Genomic DNA, 18,884 nt, shown 5'->3' with positions numbered 1-18,884 from the left:
AGAGAAGTTAAAAGTGGGGACAGGTAGACAAATCAAAACGTTGTTGTTCTAATCCAAGGGTATCACTCTATAGATCTGGTTACTGTAACAGAAAACCAAATTACAGGCGTTTGCGCAAGATAAAAGTTTTTTCTTCACTTAGTAAGGGCATAAGCAACCCAGGGCTGGTAGAACAGTTCCAGGACATGGACTGTCAGGTGTTGTCCTCATTTGCATGTTCCAAGATGGTTTACCACTACCACATACACCTTACAGCCTGAGATATAGTAAAATGGAGAAGAGGATACGTTTCCCTTTAAGTTTATGACCTGGAAGTTCCACATCACTTCAGCTCATATCCCATTAGCCAGGATTTAAACACATGACCGTTGCCTATCTGCAAGGATAGCTAGGAAATATAGTTTTTATTCTGTGAGGCCATGTGCGCAGTTAAAAAACAAGGGTTTATTATCATAAACAAAGGGGAGAATGAATTTCCTGGGGAATAATTAGCAGCTTTCTATCATACAATGTAAGAAAAAAAAGGACCTGATCCCCAAAGCCCTCTATAGATTCAATGCAATCCCCATCAAAATACCAATGGCATTCTTCACAGAAATAGAAAAAACAATCCTAAAATTTGTATTGAACCATAAAAGACCCCCAAATAACCAAAGCAATCATTAGGAAAAAAAGAAAGAAAAAGCTAGAACTGTCACACTTCCTGATTCAAACTGTACTACAAAACTACAGTAATAAAACTGTATGGCACTGATACAAAAATAGACATCTAGACCAATGGAAAAGAATCGAGACCCCAGAATTCAACCTTTGTTTATATGGTCAACTAATACTCTACAAAGAGCTAAGAGCACCCAATGAGAAAAGAATAGTCTCTTCAATAAATTGTTTTGGGAAAACTGGATAAACACATGCAAAGCAATGAAATTGGACCCCTATCCTACACCACTCACAAAATCAACTTGAGATGGATCAAAGTCTTAAACATAAGACCTGATACTGTAAAGCTCCTAGAAGAAAATGTAGAGAAGTTCCTTGATATTGATCTTGGAAATGATTCTTTTGCATATGATACCAAAAGCACAAACAACAAAAGCAAAAATCAATAAATTGGGAGTACATCAAACTTAAAAGCTTTTGGGCTTCCCTGGTGGCACAGTGGTTAAGAATCTGCCTGCCAATGCAGGGGAGACAGGTTCAAGCCCTGGTCTGGATCCCACATACCGTGGAGCAACTAAGCCCGTGAACCACAACTACTGAGCCTGTGCGCCTAGAGAACGTGCTCCACAACAAAAGAAACCACTGCAATAAGAAGCCTGTGCACCGCAACGAAAGAGTAGCCCCTGCTCACCACAACTAAAGAAAGCCCACGCACAGCAACGAAGACCCAATGCAGCCATAAATAAATAAATAAATAAATAAGAACTTAAAAGCTTTTGCATAGCAAAAGAAACAATTAACAAGATTAAAAGGCAGGCTTCCTTGGTGGCGCAGTGGTTAAGAATCCGCCTGCCAAGGCAGGGGACACGGGTTCGAGCCCTGGTCTGGGAAGATCCCACATGCTGTGGAGCAGCTAAGCCCATGCGTCACAACTACTGAGCCTGCGCTCTAGAGCCCACGAGCCACAACTACTGAAGCTCACACGCCTCGAGCCCGTGCTCCGCAACAAGAGAAGCCACTGCAATGAGAAGCCCGCACACCGCAACGAAGAGTAGCCCCGCCCTGTTGCCGACCTTGAAAAAGCAAAGATGGGACATTCGTTTACTGGGGCTGTTGTAGAGGGGATGTGCCCAGAGGTGGGGCCACCCTGCTTGAGAATCAATGCACCTTGTATTCCTAAACTGCTTGGATGCTGCAATCGCCGGATTTTGGGTCTGGGGCAACCCAGGTCTTCGTCCAACTCTTCCAGAGCGTGCTTTCTCTTGGGAGCACGTCTGGGGACTGGCTTCTCTGCTTCCACCTTTACTGGCGTGGCCAAAGAAACATCCCCGTAGGCCCGGTAGCCACCAACCCGGCAGTATGTCTCCCCATGCCAGCCCAACTGCGTTTCTCCACACCCTCGGTAGAGGACATGGTAGTGACCAGGTGTAGGAGGAGAAACGGGAGCCGCTGCTGCTGCAAAGAAAATCAGAAGTGATCAGTCACTTCTGCTGTACACAGTCTCCTGCCAGAATTTCCCTCTCTCAAATCTCTCCCAGTTTCTGGCTGAAGACCTTTAATCTACTTGACATCCAAAACACAGCCTTGGCCCATCACCTCTAGGAGTCCCTAGAGAAAGGGACACTGGCTGCAAAAACAATTCTTATGGCTTACGGCTGCAGCAGCTGAGAAAGTTGCTTCACCGTTTCCAGAGAAAACGGGAGAACCTGAAAGTCGTTGCACTCATGATCCTCTCCATCTCCCCTTTCCACAGCAGAGAAAACATTTCTTGCAGTCTGTCACTTCCGAGGCTTTCATGGAAATGCCTTTCAAGGTTTGGACAAAAATAATCTAATATAACTTGGTTAAGAACCCCTCCCACGTTGGCCACCCCTCTTGGGCCCCATTTATATTTATACTGCCTGTCTCAACCACACTGAACTCTAGCCCTCTGATACTTGTATCTAGATTAGAACAAGGCCAAATAGTAAGGCAGAGTGATCAGGAGACTCAGAACCGGGTTCTGGGTACCAAGTCTACGCTCACATCAACCCCGCCTCCTGGGACACCATCTCCTCAGCCCTCCAGTCTCACTAGCACTTCATCACCCCCCTTGGTTCTTCCGGTCCTGCCATCAGAATGGAACCACCCGCTTCCCTAGTACTCAGCAGCTCAGTACGGGATGTGTCTGAGGGGACCGATATACATGTCTACACGAGAGGACAGAGGTGCCTGGGTTTGAAGGTGCGGTTCAAGAGTGGCCCTCTTCCTCAAACTGCTCCATTTACCATTTGCCAGCAAAACTGCACTTGTCTTTTGCTAAGAGGCCAATCAGGAAAGGGTCTGAATGGAAGCATCCTGTGGCCCAGAGCGGAAGGCTACATGTGTAAAGATCAGAAGCTTCCCGCACACTAGTCCAGGGATGACCTTTCACGTGTCCTCAGTAGTGAGCACTGTGGGACCCGGAAGGTGTCCCAGGTCACTGGTATTACTTACATCTGGGAATGTGCTCAGGTGTACGTAGTGGGCAAGACCCACAGAAACATGTGCCGCTCCGCGGCATGTGGGATCCTCCCAGACCGGGGCGCGGACCCGGTTCCCCTGCATCGGCAGGCGGACGCGCAACCACTGCGCCACCAGGGAAGCCCTCAAGGAATTTTTAAAAGATTAAAAATAGAATAAAAGCACACGCAACAAAAGGTGAATTGGACATAATCAAAATTAACAACTTTGGTGCTTCAAAAGACACCACCATCAAGGAAATGAAAAAAAACAAAGAATGGGAGAAAATGTTTGCAAATCATTTGTCTCATAAGAGACTTCTGTCTAGAATATATAAACGACTCATATATCAATAATAAAAAGACAAATAACCTAATTTTAAGATGAGGAGACGATTTGAATAGTCGTTTCTCCAAAGAAGATATGCAGATGGCCAATACACATATGAATAAAGTGTTCAACATCATTAGCCATCACGGAAATGCAAATCAAAACTACAGAGAAATATCACTTCACACCCATTAGGATGACTAGCATCAAAAGGACAGATATTAATATTGTTGATGAGGATGTGGAGAAATTGGAACCCCCTTATACTGCTGATGGGAATGTAAAATGGTGCAGCTGCTCTGGAAAACTGTCTAGCAGGGCCTCAACATGTTTAAATATAGAGTTGCCATGTGACCCAGAAATTCCATTCTCAGGTATATACCCAGAAGAAATGAAGACATATATCCACACAAAAACTTGCACATGAAATGTTTATAGCAGCGTTGTTCACAATAGCCAAAAAGTGGAAACAACCCAAATGCCAATCAACTGACGAATGGATAAAATGTGGTATATCCATACAATGGATGCATTATTTGACAATAAAAAGAAATAAAGTACTGATACATGCTACGACATGGGTGGATCTTGAAAACATTATGCTAAGTGAGAGAAGCCAGACACAAAAGGTCACAAGTTATATGAAACGTGTGGAATAGACAAAGCCATAGAGACAGAAAGTAGATTAGTTCTTCCCAGGGGCTGAGAGAAAGGGAGAATGGAGAATGACTGCTAATGGCTTTAACGTTTCTTTTGGGGGTGATTAAAATGTTCTATAATTAATTGTGATGGTTGTACAACTCTGGGAATATACTAAAATCTATGTAAATTTTACACTTTAAATGAGTGCATTGTATGGAATGTGAATTACATCTTGAGCTGATTTTATTCACAACATTCTGACACCAAATATGTGGAGTTTTTTTCCCCACACAAACCAATTCTCCAACTCTCCAAACACCAATTGGGTGTCTATAGTTCATTTCAGTTCTGACACAACCTACCTGGGTTTTGCATAGACCGCACAAGTTAAGAGCTCAGTCCTGCAAGATTTCCCCCACAGAAGATGACAGCTGCCAGTCATAGGTTACCACTTGTACTTCTGAGCAACCGGCTATAAATTCAGTGGGCTCCCACAATCCCCTTCCCAGTTTCAATAATTTGCTAGAATGGTTCACATAAATATATTAAGTGATATTAAGAATTATTATTTTCTGGCTATCTTCCCTTTGTTCCTCCAGAACCACTCTCCACCCTACTCTCTGCTCCAGAAGGCTGGACTCTGGATTATATCAGTAGGGCTCCCATGCCCTTTAGCCATTAGATGGACTAGGCCAGTGAAAACTACTAGCAAAGGAGGGAGGGAGGAGGGTAATGTCAGGGTATCATTCCCCTGTCTCCCTCCCTGCAAGATAACCCTACTGTGTCTCTTGACCAAAGATCATTACTTTTTTCAGTGTAGCCCACTCTATAGATTCTTTCTTTTTCCAGGTTCTGGTAACCACTCCCTCCCCATATCCTTATGGGTCTGGAGGTGGTACCAGCTCAGTCACTTACCCTAGGTTACTGTACTATACCTTGTGGTTCCCCTATACCCACAACCTTTAAATAAACCCTCCTAAAGTTATCTTATTTGAGTGTATCCTCTGTTTCCTGTTGAAACCTTGATTTAAGTGCGATAAGGGTTTTGCAGTTGTACAAAAAGAAGTGGGGTGGGGGGATCTTTTATTCCTTTAAGATACATTCTGAAATGTTTGTTAACGAACTGATATAAGGTCTGGAATTTGCTTTAAAAATAATCCAACATGATTGATGTTTAGTAGGTACAGAGTTTCAGAATTAAAAGATGAAAGAGTTTCAGAGATCTATTGTACAACAGTGTGAATATACTATTGAACTTTATACTTAAAAATGATTAAGATAGTAAATTTAATGTTATGTACTTTTTACCACACACACAAAAATGATAATCCAGTGTGGGCTTGTGTTGATAATTGTTGAAGCTGGGTGATGGGAGCGTGGGGATTCATTGCCTCATTCTTTTTAAGCTGAAAGAAAGAAAAGAAAAAAGTCCCAAATTAGTATGATATCAGAAGGGAGAAGACAACCCGCTAATTAGAGAAGATAGAAAGAGAGTTGAAAGCTCATAGAATGAATCTATCATGTAGCCAGACTAAAAGGCCTAAGAAGCTAGGGGTTAAAGAAATAAAGCAAGTACAGGAAACACTGGGGCAAGGGCCAGCTTGAAACCAATATCAGTGGTACCCTATTGTGCCATTTTTTGCAGTACGCGGGCCTCTCATTGTTGTGCCCTCTCCCGTTGCGGAGCACAGGCTCCGGACGCGCAGGCTCAGCGGCCATGGCTCACGGGCCCAGCCGCTCCGCGGCATGTGGGATCTTCCTGGACGAACCCGTGTCCCCTGCATCGGCAGGCAGACTCTCAACCACTGCGCCACCAGGGAAGCCCCTGTGCCATTCTTATTTCATGTCACTGGGCTAGGATCTGAAACCTGATGGGAATTATTGATCTGGATCTGGGCCCAGATGAGGCCAATGTTCTTTAGGAACAGTAGGGTAGATCTGGAACAAGCAGGTCTGACACAGAAAGGAAGGAGAAGCACCAAAGTTCAAAAGAGTTGGAGTCATGGAAAGGTTCTGTCAGGTAGGAGATCCTATGTGTTGTAGGCTGTGGGGAATGACTAAGGGAAGAGAGAACAATTGAAATTCTGAAAGAGACACTTGATAACCTTGAGATAAAGAGGTACCTTTCGTTTGCTACCTAGGGAGGGAAGAAAAGGATGGAAAAATCACACAGCATTGTAGAGGCAGAAATAAGGGAAATTGAGGGAGCTACCTTCAGATAGCATTCCATTTTCTCACTAAATATAACCATGTAATGCTGGTATATTCATTTTCAATCACTGTATAACCAAAGGTGACCATTGTCATACATTCATCACATAATATAACCTATCAAGTGAGTGCCTATCTCGTATCCACAAGTCCTGCCCACATGCTTGGGGAAGGCTTATACAAAACATGTATACCAGGGGCAGGAATCTGGGGGGCCATCTTAGAATTCTGCCTACCACAACCAGGAAAGGATGGGAATCATGGATGTATGGGGTCATTGCTAGAACTGGTTCAATTCTAGATAATTGTTAAGGTAGTAAATTTTCTGTTATCAGTATCATGTGGCACTGGGACAAGTATGAAAAAGAGTTGTGGAATATTCTTTTTCCAAATATTTCAAAGAATTGCATAACTTCCTCTGTTTGTGGACTACTAGGTGTAGCTTTGCTTAAAGATAGACGATTACCTCTTAAGAATGCTACCTGGGCTTCCCTGGTGGCGCAGCGGTTGCGCGTCCGCCTGCCGATGCAGGGGTGAAATAGAATGTCATCTAGCACCTTAGTTTTGGTATTTGGTATTTTAATCTACGTGTAATTTGGTTAAAGTTCACAGCTTTCGGGACTTCCCAGGTGGCGCAGTGGTTAAGAATCCGGCTGCCAATGCAGGGGACACGGGTTCTATCCCTGGTCCAGGAGGATCCCACATGCCACGGAGCAACTAAGCCCATGCGCCACAACTACTGAGCCCGCGTCCTAAAGCCCGTGAGCCACAACTACTGAGCCCGTGAGCCGCAACTACTGAGCCCGTGAGCCGCAAATTCTGAAGCCCGCACGCATAGAGCCCATGCTCTGCAACAAGAGAGGCCACCGCAGTGAGAAGCCCGCACATCACAATGAAGAGGAGCCCCCGCTCGCCACAACTAGAGAAAGCCCGCGCACAGCAACAAAGACCCAACATAGCCAAAAATAAATAAATAAATAGATAGATAGATAAATAATAAAAAGAAAAATTTTTTCACTGCTTTCTTTACTTGTTTAGCTCTATAATATCACACAATTTTTTACAATAGGTGGGATATTCTATCAAGACAATTTTGAATCAGATTCTGACTCTGCTTCTGTCTCTGCTGCTAGCTCAAATACGTTACCTAATATCACTGAATTTCACATTCTCTACTTCTCAAACAGAGATTACAATAGATATTTCTGAAATATTTTGTGAAAATAATTGGTTCTACAAAAATAGTTTAAAAGCTGTAAGTAGAAAGAACTTAAATACTGCTATAAAAGCTCACTTTAATTTGGCATGTTTTTTCAAGGTACATTTTTTCGAACGAGAATTACCTAGCTAGCCCCTTAAGGTTGTCAGCTCTAAAAGTGTGTATATTTTTACTTTTCCCTATATGATGTATTTGTAAATCATAAACCTGGAAGAAACCTGAGAGCTTATCTAGCTCAAGTGAAGTGGAGTGAAATGATTTCACCTAAAACCATCCAGGTAGTGGCAGAACCAGGTACAAAACTCAGGTCTCTATATTCCATTTAAATGCTATTTTCATGACTCCATGGTATCCATTCATTCACTGCCTTTTATTCACTAACTGAATACATATCTTTTGTGTGCTACTGTGTGCCAGGGTTTGTCCTAGGGCATGATGATACACTATTAATGAGAAAATCATCCTTGCTCTCCAGGAAATTGGTAGGGGAGGGGTGTGGAGATAATAGACAAACAGGCAGTTCTTTGATAAAAGTATGCACAGAATACTTTGGGAATACATAAGAGGGGATTATAACCAATTCTTGGGTGGGCAAGAAAAACTTCCAAGAGGAGGAGACATGAATTCTAAAGGACAAATAGAAACTAGCCAGGCAGAGAAACTAGTGAGGGTGGGGAATGGGCATTCCAGGGAGAGTAAACAGCATGTACAGGTGCACTGAGGTATGAGAGCTTGGCTTATTCTGTGAAGCTGCAAATGGGTCTATGTGATTTGAGCTTGGCACACAAGGCAGGGAATGATAAGAGGTAAGACTGGAGAGATAAAGCAGAGGCAAGATTATGTAGGGTTTGGTGTGCCAGGCTAAGGAATGTAAAGTACACACTGAAAGAGATGGCATAGGAAGTAGAAAATGGCAGGAAACTGACCAAATTTAAATTCTATTACAATGATTACTCCAACTTTAGTGAAGAAAACAGATTAAAGAGAAGTTAAAAGTGGGGACAGGTAGACAAATCAAAACGTTGTTGTTCTAATCCAAGGGTATCACTCTATAGATCTGGTTACTGTAACAGAAAACCAAATTACAGGCGTTTGCGCAAGATAAAAGTTTTTTCTTCACTTAGTAAGGGCATAAGCAACCCAGGGCTGGTAGAACAGTTCCAGGACATGGACTGTCAGGTGTTGTCCTCATTTGCATGTTCCAAGATGGTTTACCACTACCACATACACCTTACAGCCTGAGATATAGTAAAATGGAGAAGAGGATACGTTTCCCTTTAAGTTTATGACCTGGAAGTTCCACATCACTTCAGCTCATATCCCATTAGCCAGGATTTAAACACATGACCGTTGCCTATCTGCAAGGATAGCTAGGAAATATAGTTTTTATTCTGTGAGGCCATGTGCGCAGTTAAAAAACAAGGGTTTATTATCATAAACAAAGGGGAGAATGAATTTCCTGGGGAATAATTAGCAGCTTTCTATCATACAATGTAAGAAAAAAAAGGACCTGATCCCCAAAGCCCTCTATAGATTCAATGCAATCCCCATCAAAATACCAATGGCATTCTTCACAGAAATAGAAAAAACAATCCTAAAATTTGTATTGAACCATAAAAGACCCCCAAATAACCAAAGCAATCATTAGGAAAAAAAGAAAGAAAAAGCTAGAACTGTCACACTTCCTGATTCAAACTGTACTACAAAACTACAGTAATAAAACTGTATGGCACTGATACAAAAATAGACATCTAGACCAATGGAAAAGAATCGAGACCCCAGAATTCAACCTTTGTTTATATGGTCAACTAATACTCTACAAAGAGCTAAGAGCACCCAATGAGAAAAGAATAGTCTCTTCAATAAATTGTTTTGGGAAAACTGGATAAACACATGCAAAGCAATGAAATTGGACCCCTATCCTACACCACTCACAAAATCAACTTGAGATGGATCAAAGTCTTAAACATAAGACCTGATACTGTAAAGCTCCTAGAAGAAAATGTAGAGAAGTTCCTTGATATTGATCTTGGAAATGATTCTTTTGCATATGATACCAAAAGCACAAACAACAAAAGCAAAAATCAATAAATTGGGAGTACATCAAACTTAAAAGCTTTTGGGCTTCCCTGGTGGCACAGTGGTTAAGAATCTGCCTGCCAATGCAGGGGAGACAGGTTCAAGCCCTGGTCTGGATCCCACATACCGTGGAGCAACTAAGCCCGTGAACCACAACTACTGAGCCTGTGCGCCTAGAGAACGTGCTCCACAACAAAAGAAACCACTGCAATAAGAAGCCTGTGCACCGCAACGAAAGAGTAGCCCCTGCTCACCACAACTAAAGAAAGCCCACGCACAGCAACGAAGACCCAATGCAGCCATAAATAAATAAATAAATAAATAAGAACTTAAAAGCTTTTGCATAGCAAAAGAAACAATTAACAAGATTAAAAGGCAGGCTTCCTTGGTGGCGCAGTGGTTAAGAATCCGCCTGCCAAGGCAGGGGACACGGGTTCGAGCCCTGGTCTGGGAAGATCCCACATGCTGTGGAGCAGCTAAGCCCATGCGTCACAACTACTGAGCCTGCGCTCTAGAGCCCACGAGCCACAACTACTGAAGCTCACACGCCTCGAGCCCGTGCTCCGCAACAAGAGAAGCCACTGCAATGAGAAGCCCGCACACCGCAACGAAGAGTAGCCCCGCCCTGTTGCCGACCTTGAAAAAGCAAAGATGGGACATTCGTTTACTGGGGCTGTTGTAGAGGGGATGTGCCCAGAGGTGGGGCCACCCTGCTTGAGAATCAATGCACCTTGTATTCCTAAACTGCTTGGATGCTGCAATCGCCGGATTTTGGGTCTGGGGCAACCCAGGTCTTCGTCCAACTCTTCCAGAGCGTGCTTTCTCTTGGGAGCACGTCTGGGGACTGGCTTCTCTGCTTCCACCTTTACTGGCGTGGCCAAAGAAACATCCCCGTAGGCCCGGTAGCCACCAACCCGGCAGTATGTCTCCCCATGCCAGCCCAACTGCGTTTCTCCACACCCTCGGTAGAGGACATGGTAGTGACCAGGTGTAGGAGGAGAAACGGGAGCCGCTGCTGCTGCAAAGAAAATCAGAAGTGATCAGTCACTTCTGCTGTACACAGTCTCCTGCCAGAATTTCCCTCTCTCAAATCTCTCCCAGTTTCTGGCTGAAGACCTTTAATCTACTTGACATCCAAAACACAGCCTTGGCCCATCACCTCTATGAGTCCCTAGAGAAGGGACACTGCCTGCAAAAGCAATTCCTAGAGCCTACGGCTGCAGCAGATGAGAAAATCTCTTCACCTTTTCCAAGGAAAACAGTAGAACCCGAAAGTAATTGCAATCATGATCCTCTCCATCTCTCCCTTCCACAACAGAGAAAACATTTCTTGCAGTCTGTCACTTCTGAGGCTTTAATGGAGATGCCTTTCAAGGTGTGGAAAAAAATAATCTAATATAAATTGGTTAAGAACCCCTCCCACCTTGGCAACCCCTCTTGGGCCCCATTTATACTGCCTGTTTCAACCACACTGCACTCTAGCCCTCTGATACTTGTATCTAGATTAGAACAAGGCCAAATACTGAGGCAGAGTGATCAGGAGACTCAGAACCGGGTTCTGAGTATCAAGTCTACACTCACATCAACCCAGCCTCCTGGGACACCATCTCCTCAGCCCTCCAGTCTCACTAGCACTTCATCACCCACCTTGGTTCTTCCGGTCTTCCCATGAATATGGCACCACCCTCTCCCCTAGTACTCAGCAGCTCAGTATGGGATGCATCTGAGGGGACTGATATAGATGTCTGCATGACAGCACAGAGGTGCCTGGGTTTGAAGGTGCAGTTCAAGAGTGGCCCTCTTCCTCAAACTGCTCCATTTACCATTTGCCAACAAAAATGCACTTGTCTTTTGCTAAGAGGCCAATCAGGAAGGGGTCTGAATGGAAGCATCCTGTAGCCCAAAGCGGAAGGCTACATTTATAAAGATCAGAAGCTTCCTGCACACTAGTCCAGGGATGACCTTTCACTTGTCCTCAGCAGTGAGCACTGTGGGACCCTGAATGTGTCCCAGGTCACTGGTATTACTTACATCTGGGAAAGTGCTCAGGTATACGTAGTGGGCAAGCCCCACAGAAACATGTGGCAGCCAGGTGAGGTTGTGTGTACACCATGCCTCCTCTACAGATGCCTGGTCTCGGTGCATCTCCTGCACTGCCCAGCCAGGGAACAGAGCACAGGTTTGAGTACATATAGAGGATCCAGTCAGACATTCTCTCTCAGACCACCAAAGAGATTGGTATCTGGTGGAGAGCTGGTAGGGAAGTTTCTCTGAGGGCAGCACGTTTCCATAGTTACCCTGCCATGGAAACTGTGGAATGCCGGTGAGGTCATCACTAGCCAGTGAGGTCATAGTAAGGAACCTGTGACTTGGGGGTCAGGCTTCAGGAGGAGAGGCAGTTTTGTGGAGGAGAGCAGGGTGGAGGCAGAGGTACTCTGCCTGGCCCCTCACACCTGGGCCTCCCCACCCATGCCCTAGTCTAGTAGACACCCCATGTGGTGTGTGCCGGTGGGCTGGCAGAGTCCCAGGGTCCACAGGAGGGCAAGAGAGACCCACATTCTGAGATTGGTTTGAGAGGCAAGATTAACATGAAGAGACAGCTAGGTTGTATGGCACTGACCCTAAGAGGCAGAGGTTTGTGTGGACTGGGGAATCAGGGAAGGCTCCTTGGCAGTGGGCCTGAAGGACAAGTGACATTTGGACCCATGGGGAAGACAGGGAAGACATTCCAGTTTGGAAGAATGAAAGCAAAGACACACTCTTCTCGACCTTGTCCTGCCCCAAATATAAATTCATAGAACCCTCACATTTTTACACCTGAGGGCTTAAAAAAACCAAGAGGTTAAGGGGCCTACCCAGTGTTACACAGGTAGTGGAGAGGTGTTCTTCTCAATGGTTAGGTTCATGTTGGGGCTCTGGATTTACAGCTGATAGGAATGTGAGGACAAGCTCATGCCATTTCAAACACTTCCAAGTGATACTGAGAGAGATGTTAAAGGTGCAAAATGAGGGTGCTGAATGACCTCACAAAGTGGGAATGGTGGGCCCATTTTAATATGAAATTCAAAACAAATTCATGACAAAAGAACATAATACAAAATGACAACATAATCATTACACTCCCCTCTCCCCTAGAAGTAAAAATCATTATAATCCTCTCTCTCTCCACCATGAAAGGATGAGATAAAGGCTCAGCAGCAGCCCCCATGAAAAACATGGTCAACACTGTGAAGAAGTGTTACTAAGAAGATTTGGTCCGACTCAGAGAAGGAAAGAGACAACTCTGCCCTTAGCCTCATCAGGCCCACAGGAAGGAACCACATTTGGGGCAGCCTTTGATAGTGTGGCAATGACAGAGAACCTTCTTTAGGAGGGGACTCCCTGTTGCCGACCTTGAAAAGCAAAGATGGGACATTCATTTACTGGGACTGTTGCAGAGGGGATGTGCCCAGGAGGTAGACACTGCTTGGACTACCATTTTAGAGGTTGGGCCACCCTGGTTGAGAACGACAACACCTTGTATTCCTAAACTGCTTGAATCAGCAGGTGCACGTTAAGACAGACAAAGTCAGGCCTCATTGGAGCAGACTGCCTTTGGGAGTGGTAGAAGGTGAAATGTGAAGGGGAATGCTCTGGAGGAGGTTTGTGGTGGCAGGTGGGCCAGCATGAGACCATTCAGATTCTCCAAGGCTCCAGAGATTACTTGGCTGGGAGCATCCCTCTGATGTGGTACGGGGACTCCTACCTTCACAGGACCTGGCTGGGCATCTGGGGGAGGCAGAATAAATGGTTTATTAACTTACAAGAGCGAGAGACTCACCTGGGGGGTTCCACAAAAGCACTTAAAAAGACTTGTACCTGGATTCTTGAGCCAACCCTCAGAAAGCTTATCTAGATGTGGAGTAGGGCTCAGGAAGCTGCACTTGTAATAAGCTTCCTGGGCAGTCCCACCATAGTGGTCCATGTATAGAGTGCCAAATTATTGTGTATTCTCGGTTGCTTTTGGGAGTCAAAGTGGGCAATATTAAAAACTGCAGCAGGCATACGTATAAACAGGGAATATTCAAGGCAGACAGAGGTGTATAGTTATTCTATGCATGAATCAGATTTGAGAAAAGCTAGTGTGGTGGTTAAAGGACACAACCCTTAGGACAGACAGACCAGATTCTGTCCTACTTACTTGTGTGATCTTGACCAAGTTCTTTTATCCTTCTGACTGTTTCTTCATATGGAAAAGAGCTATGGCTGTACATTTAGCACAATATTCTCTTTTGGCAAAAGTTGCTCTGGGTCCATTTGTGTTCTCTGCAACTTAATCCTTTCCAGTGTGCAAGCATTTTTAAGTTGTTTGGTGAAGTATTACATTTGACTTTCAACTGTTCATTACTTTGGGCAAAGCTTATATAGTGCTGCAGAGACTAGAACCTATGCAGAGATAGTGAGAGGATGTTATAAGCTTATTCTGCCATTTTATAAAAAAGTTTAACCTTTTCTCCTCTTCCTCCACCTGCCACCAAGAGATGAGAAAGAAGGCAGAGCCTGGAAATGCACACCAAGCAATACTTCTGTGTCAGTTTGCCTTTTATTCCTCTGCCAGTACTTCCCAGAGAGATTTCACCAAAAGTGCCTAAGCTTGCCATGGCCATTGTTGTGAAGAAAATTTCTCTCTATTGCTAGTCACATCACCTTTTCCTTCTCCTGGGGGCTTAATGGATGTTTGGGGGCAGGAAATAAAATTTAAACTAAAACATCAAAAAAAAAAAAAAGAAAAGAAGAGTAGCCCCTTCTCACCACAACTAGAGAAAACCCGCACACAGCAATGAAAACCCAACAGAGCCAAAAATAAATTAATTAATTAATTTATTTTTAAAAAAAGATTAAAAGGCAATCTACAGAATGAGAGAAAAATTTTACAAACCATATATCAGATAGGAAGTTAATGTCCAAAATATATAAAGAACTCATACAACTCAATAACAAAAAGACTATCTGATTAAAAAATGGGCAGAAAAACTAACTAGATATTTTTTCCAAAGAAGTCATCCAATGGCCAACAGATACATGAAAAGTTGCTCAACATCACTAATCATCAGGGAGGTGCAAATTAAAACCACAGTTAGATATTACCTCACACCAATTTGAATGGTTATCAAAAAGACAAGAGATAACAAGTGCTGGTGAGGATGTGGAAAAAAGGGAAATTTTGTGCATGGTTGGGTAGGAATGTAAAGTGGTGCAGCCACTGTAGGAAAAATTGTGGAGGTTCCTCAAAAAATTAAAGATAGAACTACCATATGATTCAGCAATTCCACTTCTGGGTATTTATCTGAAGAAAACCAAAACACCAACTGGAAAAGGTATACATACTCTCATGTTCATTGCAGCATTATTTACCATAGTCAAGATATTGAAACAACCTAAATGTCCATTGGTAGATGAATGGATAAATAAAATGCCATACATACTTACAATGGCATATTATTCAACCATGAGAAAGGAGAGCATCCTGCTATTTCCAACAACATGAATGAAACTTGAGCACATTGTGCTAAGTGAGATAAATCAGAGAAAGACAAGTACTCTACGGTATCACATATATGTGGAATTATAAAAAGCCAAACTTGTAGAAAATGGTGGTTACCAGGGGTTAGAGAGTAGGGAGACAGGATGTTGTTTAAGGGTACCTACTTACAATGAGTAGTACATAAGTCCTAGAGTTATAATGCCAGTGCAGTGAATATAGACAGCAATATTATAATCATCAAAGTTGCTAAGATACTAGAACTTAATTTTTCCAACTACTAAAAAGAAAGGATAATTATGTAATGTGATAGAGGTGCTAATTATCACTACAATGGCAATCATATCACAATATGTAAGTGTATCAAATTAACTTGTTGTACACCTTAAATTCACACAGTGTGATATGTTGAATATATTTCAGTTAAAAAGGAAAAAGAAAAAAAATAAGAAAAGAACCTGAACCTAAGGTAGTGGCAGTGAAAATGAAGGGAAGTGGACCAGTTTGAGAGTTAATTAGGAGAAGAATTGACTCAGGTGTAGATTGACTATGGAAGGTGAGGGACAGGATGGTGCCAGAGATGATACCCAGGTTTCTGACTTGCGAACCTGGGTGGATGATGGTGAATAGGAGTTACTGAGTAAGAGCATATAAGAAAAAGAAATTTAGGGAGGAAGTAAAGAATTCAGTTTTGCACAAATGGAGTTTGAAGTGTTTACAGGACATTTAGGCAAAAATATCCAGTGGCCAGTTTTGGAATCAAAAGCATCTATGTGGAAATTTGGTGTATGAAAGCAGATGTTATTTGAGATATGAGAGCAGGGAAAATACATCAACCAAGGGAAAGAAGAAAAGGCTGAGGGCAGGAACCAAATTTTTAAAGAGAAAAGTAAAGAAGGGATACTAAAGAGCAGATAGGAAGAAAGGGCAACGGAAATAAGAGGGGAATGAAGAGATGTGGTGTCTTAAAAGCCAAAGAAGGAGAGCTTTTCAAGAAGGAACAATAAAAATTATTCATACTCAACCATAAAAAAGAATGAAAATTTTCCATTTGCAACAACATGGATGGACCAACCAAGAAGGTATTACGCTCGGTGAAATAAGTCAAAGACTGTATTTTTCACTTACATGTGAGATCTAAAAATAAGACAAATGGATAAATATAACAAAACAGAAAAAGACTCACAGATATAAAGAACAAACTAATGGTTATCAGTGGGGAGAGGGAAGCGGGGAGGGACAAGATAGGGGTAGGAGATTAAGAGGTACAAACTACTATGTATAAAATAAATAGCTACATGGATGTAATGTACAATTAATATAATATTGTAAGTCAACTATACTTCAATTAAAAATTAATAAAATTAAAAAATAAAAGTTATTCAGGAGCATTATGGGAGAATTCCCAAGGAAAATGATGAGCAAATCTCCAGCTTTCCAATAAGAAGATTGGAGATTTCCCAATAAGATGGTTGAGCCATTACTTACTTGAGTCAGGGAATCTAAATGAAAGCAATAATGGCACCAATTTTATAGATTTTGGGGAGGATAAGATTAAATAATTCAGGGACTTGGCACATAGTAAGTGCTCAATAAGTATTAGCTATCTTTGCTGTTGTTTTTATAATTATTAGGAGTATTATTTTGAAATCCATTTAATAACTATGGGTTCTCTACCTCCTATTCCCTATCCCTTCATCTTCCTACCCCCTCTTCATTTCTCACCTGTCCTTACCACAAGGAATAATGCCTAGTGTGTTAAGAGCACTGTGGAAATCCTAAACTCTATTCCCAACCCTTTTGGTATGTCAAGTCAGTGGATCTGGCTATCAAACAAATTCACACATAATAAAACCAACTACTACATATAAAGATTGAGCAGATTCCAGCCATTTTAAAAGCTTTTCTTTGCTGTATCCTGTTTTTTTCTGCAGTTAGACATAGCCTAACTATGTGTCTCCTTACGTATTTTAAAAGACATCACATTTACCAGAGGACTTTATAGCACAGTAGTTAAGAACATGGGTAATCACTGAGACATTCTTTTTTTTTTTTTTTTTTTTTTTTTTTTTGCGGTACGCAGGCCTCTCACTGCTGTGGGAAATTTTGTGCATGGTTGGGTAGGAATGTAAAGTGGTGCAGCCACTGTAGGAAAAATTGTGGAGGTTCCTCAAAAAATTAAAGATAGAACTACCATATGATTCAGCAATTCCACTTCTGGGTATTTATCTGAAGAAAACCAAAACACCAACTGGAAAAGGTATACATACTCTCATGTTCATTGCAGCATTATTTACCATAGTCAAGATATTGAAACAACCTAAATGTCCATTGGTAGATGAATGGATAAATAAAATGCCATACATACTTACAATGGCATATTATTCAACCATGAGAAAGGAGAGCATCCTGCTATTTCCAACAACATGAATGAAACTTGAGCACATTGTGCTAAGTGAGATAAATCAGAGAAAGACAAGTACTCTACGGTATCACATATATGTGGAATTATAAAAAGCCAAACTTGTAGAAAATGGTGGTTACCAGGGGTTAGAGAGTAGGGAGACAGGATGTTGTTTAAGGGTACCTACTTACAATGAGTAGTACATAAGTCCTAGAGTTATAATGCCAGTGCAGTGAATATAGACAGCAATATTATAATCATCAAAGTTGCTAAGATACTAGAACTTAATTTTTCCAACTACTAAAAAGAAAGGATAATTATGTAATGTGATAGAGGTGCTAATTATCACTACAATGGCAATCATATCACAATATGTAAGTGTATCAAATTAACTTGTTGTACACCTTAAATTCACACAGTGTGATATGTTGAATATATTTCAGTTAAAAAGGAAAAAGAAAAAAAATAAGAAAAGAACCTGAACCTAAGGTAGTGGCAGTGAAAATGAAGGGAAGTGGACCAGTTTGAGAGTTAATTAGGAGAAGAGTTGACTCAGGTGTAGATTGACTATGGAAGGTGAGGGACAGGATGGTGCCAGAGATGATACCCAGGTTTCTGACTTGCGAACCTGGGTGGATGATGGTGAATAGGAGTTACTGAGTAAGAGCATATAAGAAAAAGAAATTTAGGGAGGAAGTAAAGAATTCAGTTTTGCACAAATGGAGTTTGAAGTGTTTACAGGACATTTAGGCAAAAATATCCAGTGGCCAGTTTTGGAATCAAAAGCATCTATGTGGAAATTTGGTGTATGAAAGCAGATGTTATTTGAGATATGAGAGCAGGGAAAATACATCAACCAAGGGAAAGAAGAAAAGGCTGAGGGCAGGAACCAAATTTTTAAAGAGAAAAGTAAAGAAGGGATACTAAAGAGCAGATAGGAAGAAAGGGCAACGGAAATAAGAGGGGAATGAAGAGATGTGGTGTCTTAAAAGCCAAAGAAGGAGAGCTTTTCAAGAAGGAACAATAAAAATTATTCATACTCAACCATAAAAAAGAATGAAAATTTTCCATTTGCAACAACATGGATGGACCAACCAAGAAGGTATTACGCTCGGTGAAATAAGTCAAAGACTGTATTTTTCACTTACATGTGAGATCTAAAAATAAGACAAATGGATAAATATAACAAAACAGAAAAAGACTCACAGATATAAAGAACAAACTAATGGTTATCAGTGGGGAGAGGGAAGCGGGGAGGGACAAGATAGGGGTAGGAGATTAAGAGGTACAAACTACTATGTATAAAATAAATAGCTACATGGATGTAATGTACAATT

The 18,884-nt window shown here is 42.1% G+C and overlaps 1 protein-coding gene across 1 annotated transcript; it reads right to left on the bottom strand.

Moving 5' to 3' along the window:
- Positions 1-1,513: 1,513 nt before the first annotated feature.
- On the bottom strand, positions 1,514-13,586 carry LOC129392022 (uncharacterized). Its single transcript, XM_055083909.1, has 3 exons — positions 13,481-13,586; positions 10,291-10,640; positions 1,514-2,125 (listed from the first exon to the last, which is right to left on the bottom strand). Exons 1-3 carry the CDS (start codon positions 13,584-13,586, stop codon positions 1,574-1,576), a joined length of 1,008 nt encoding a protein of 335 aa, XP_054939884.1. The 3' UTR covers positions 1,514-1,573.
- Positions 13,587-18,884: the final 5,298 nt, after the last annotated feature.

The sequence above is a fragment of the Physeter macrocephalus genome, chromosome 4 (genome assembly GCF_002837175.3).
Source record: "Physeter macrocephalus isolate SW-GA chromosome 4, ASM283717v5, whole genome shotgun sequence".
Lineage (NCBI taxonomy): Eukaryota > Metazoa > Chordata > Mammalia > Artiodactyla > Physeteridae > Physeter > Physeter macrocephalus.
This window is presented reverse-complemented; position numbering and strand designations above follow the sequence as displayed.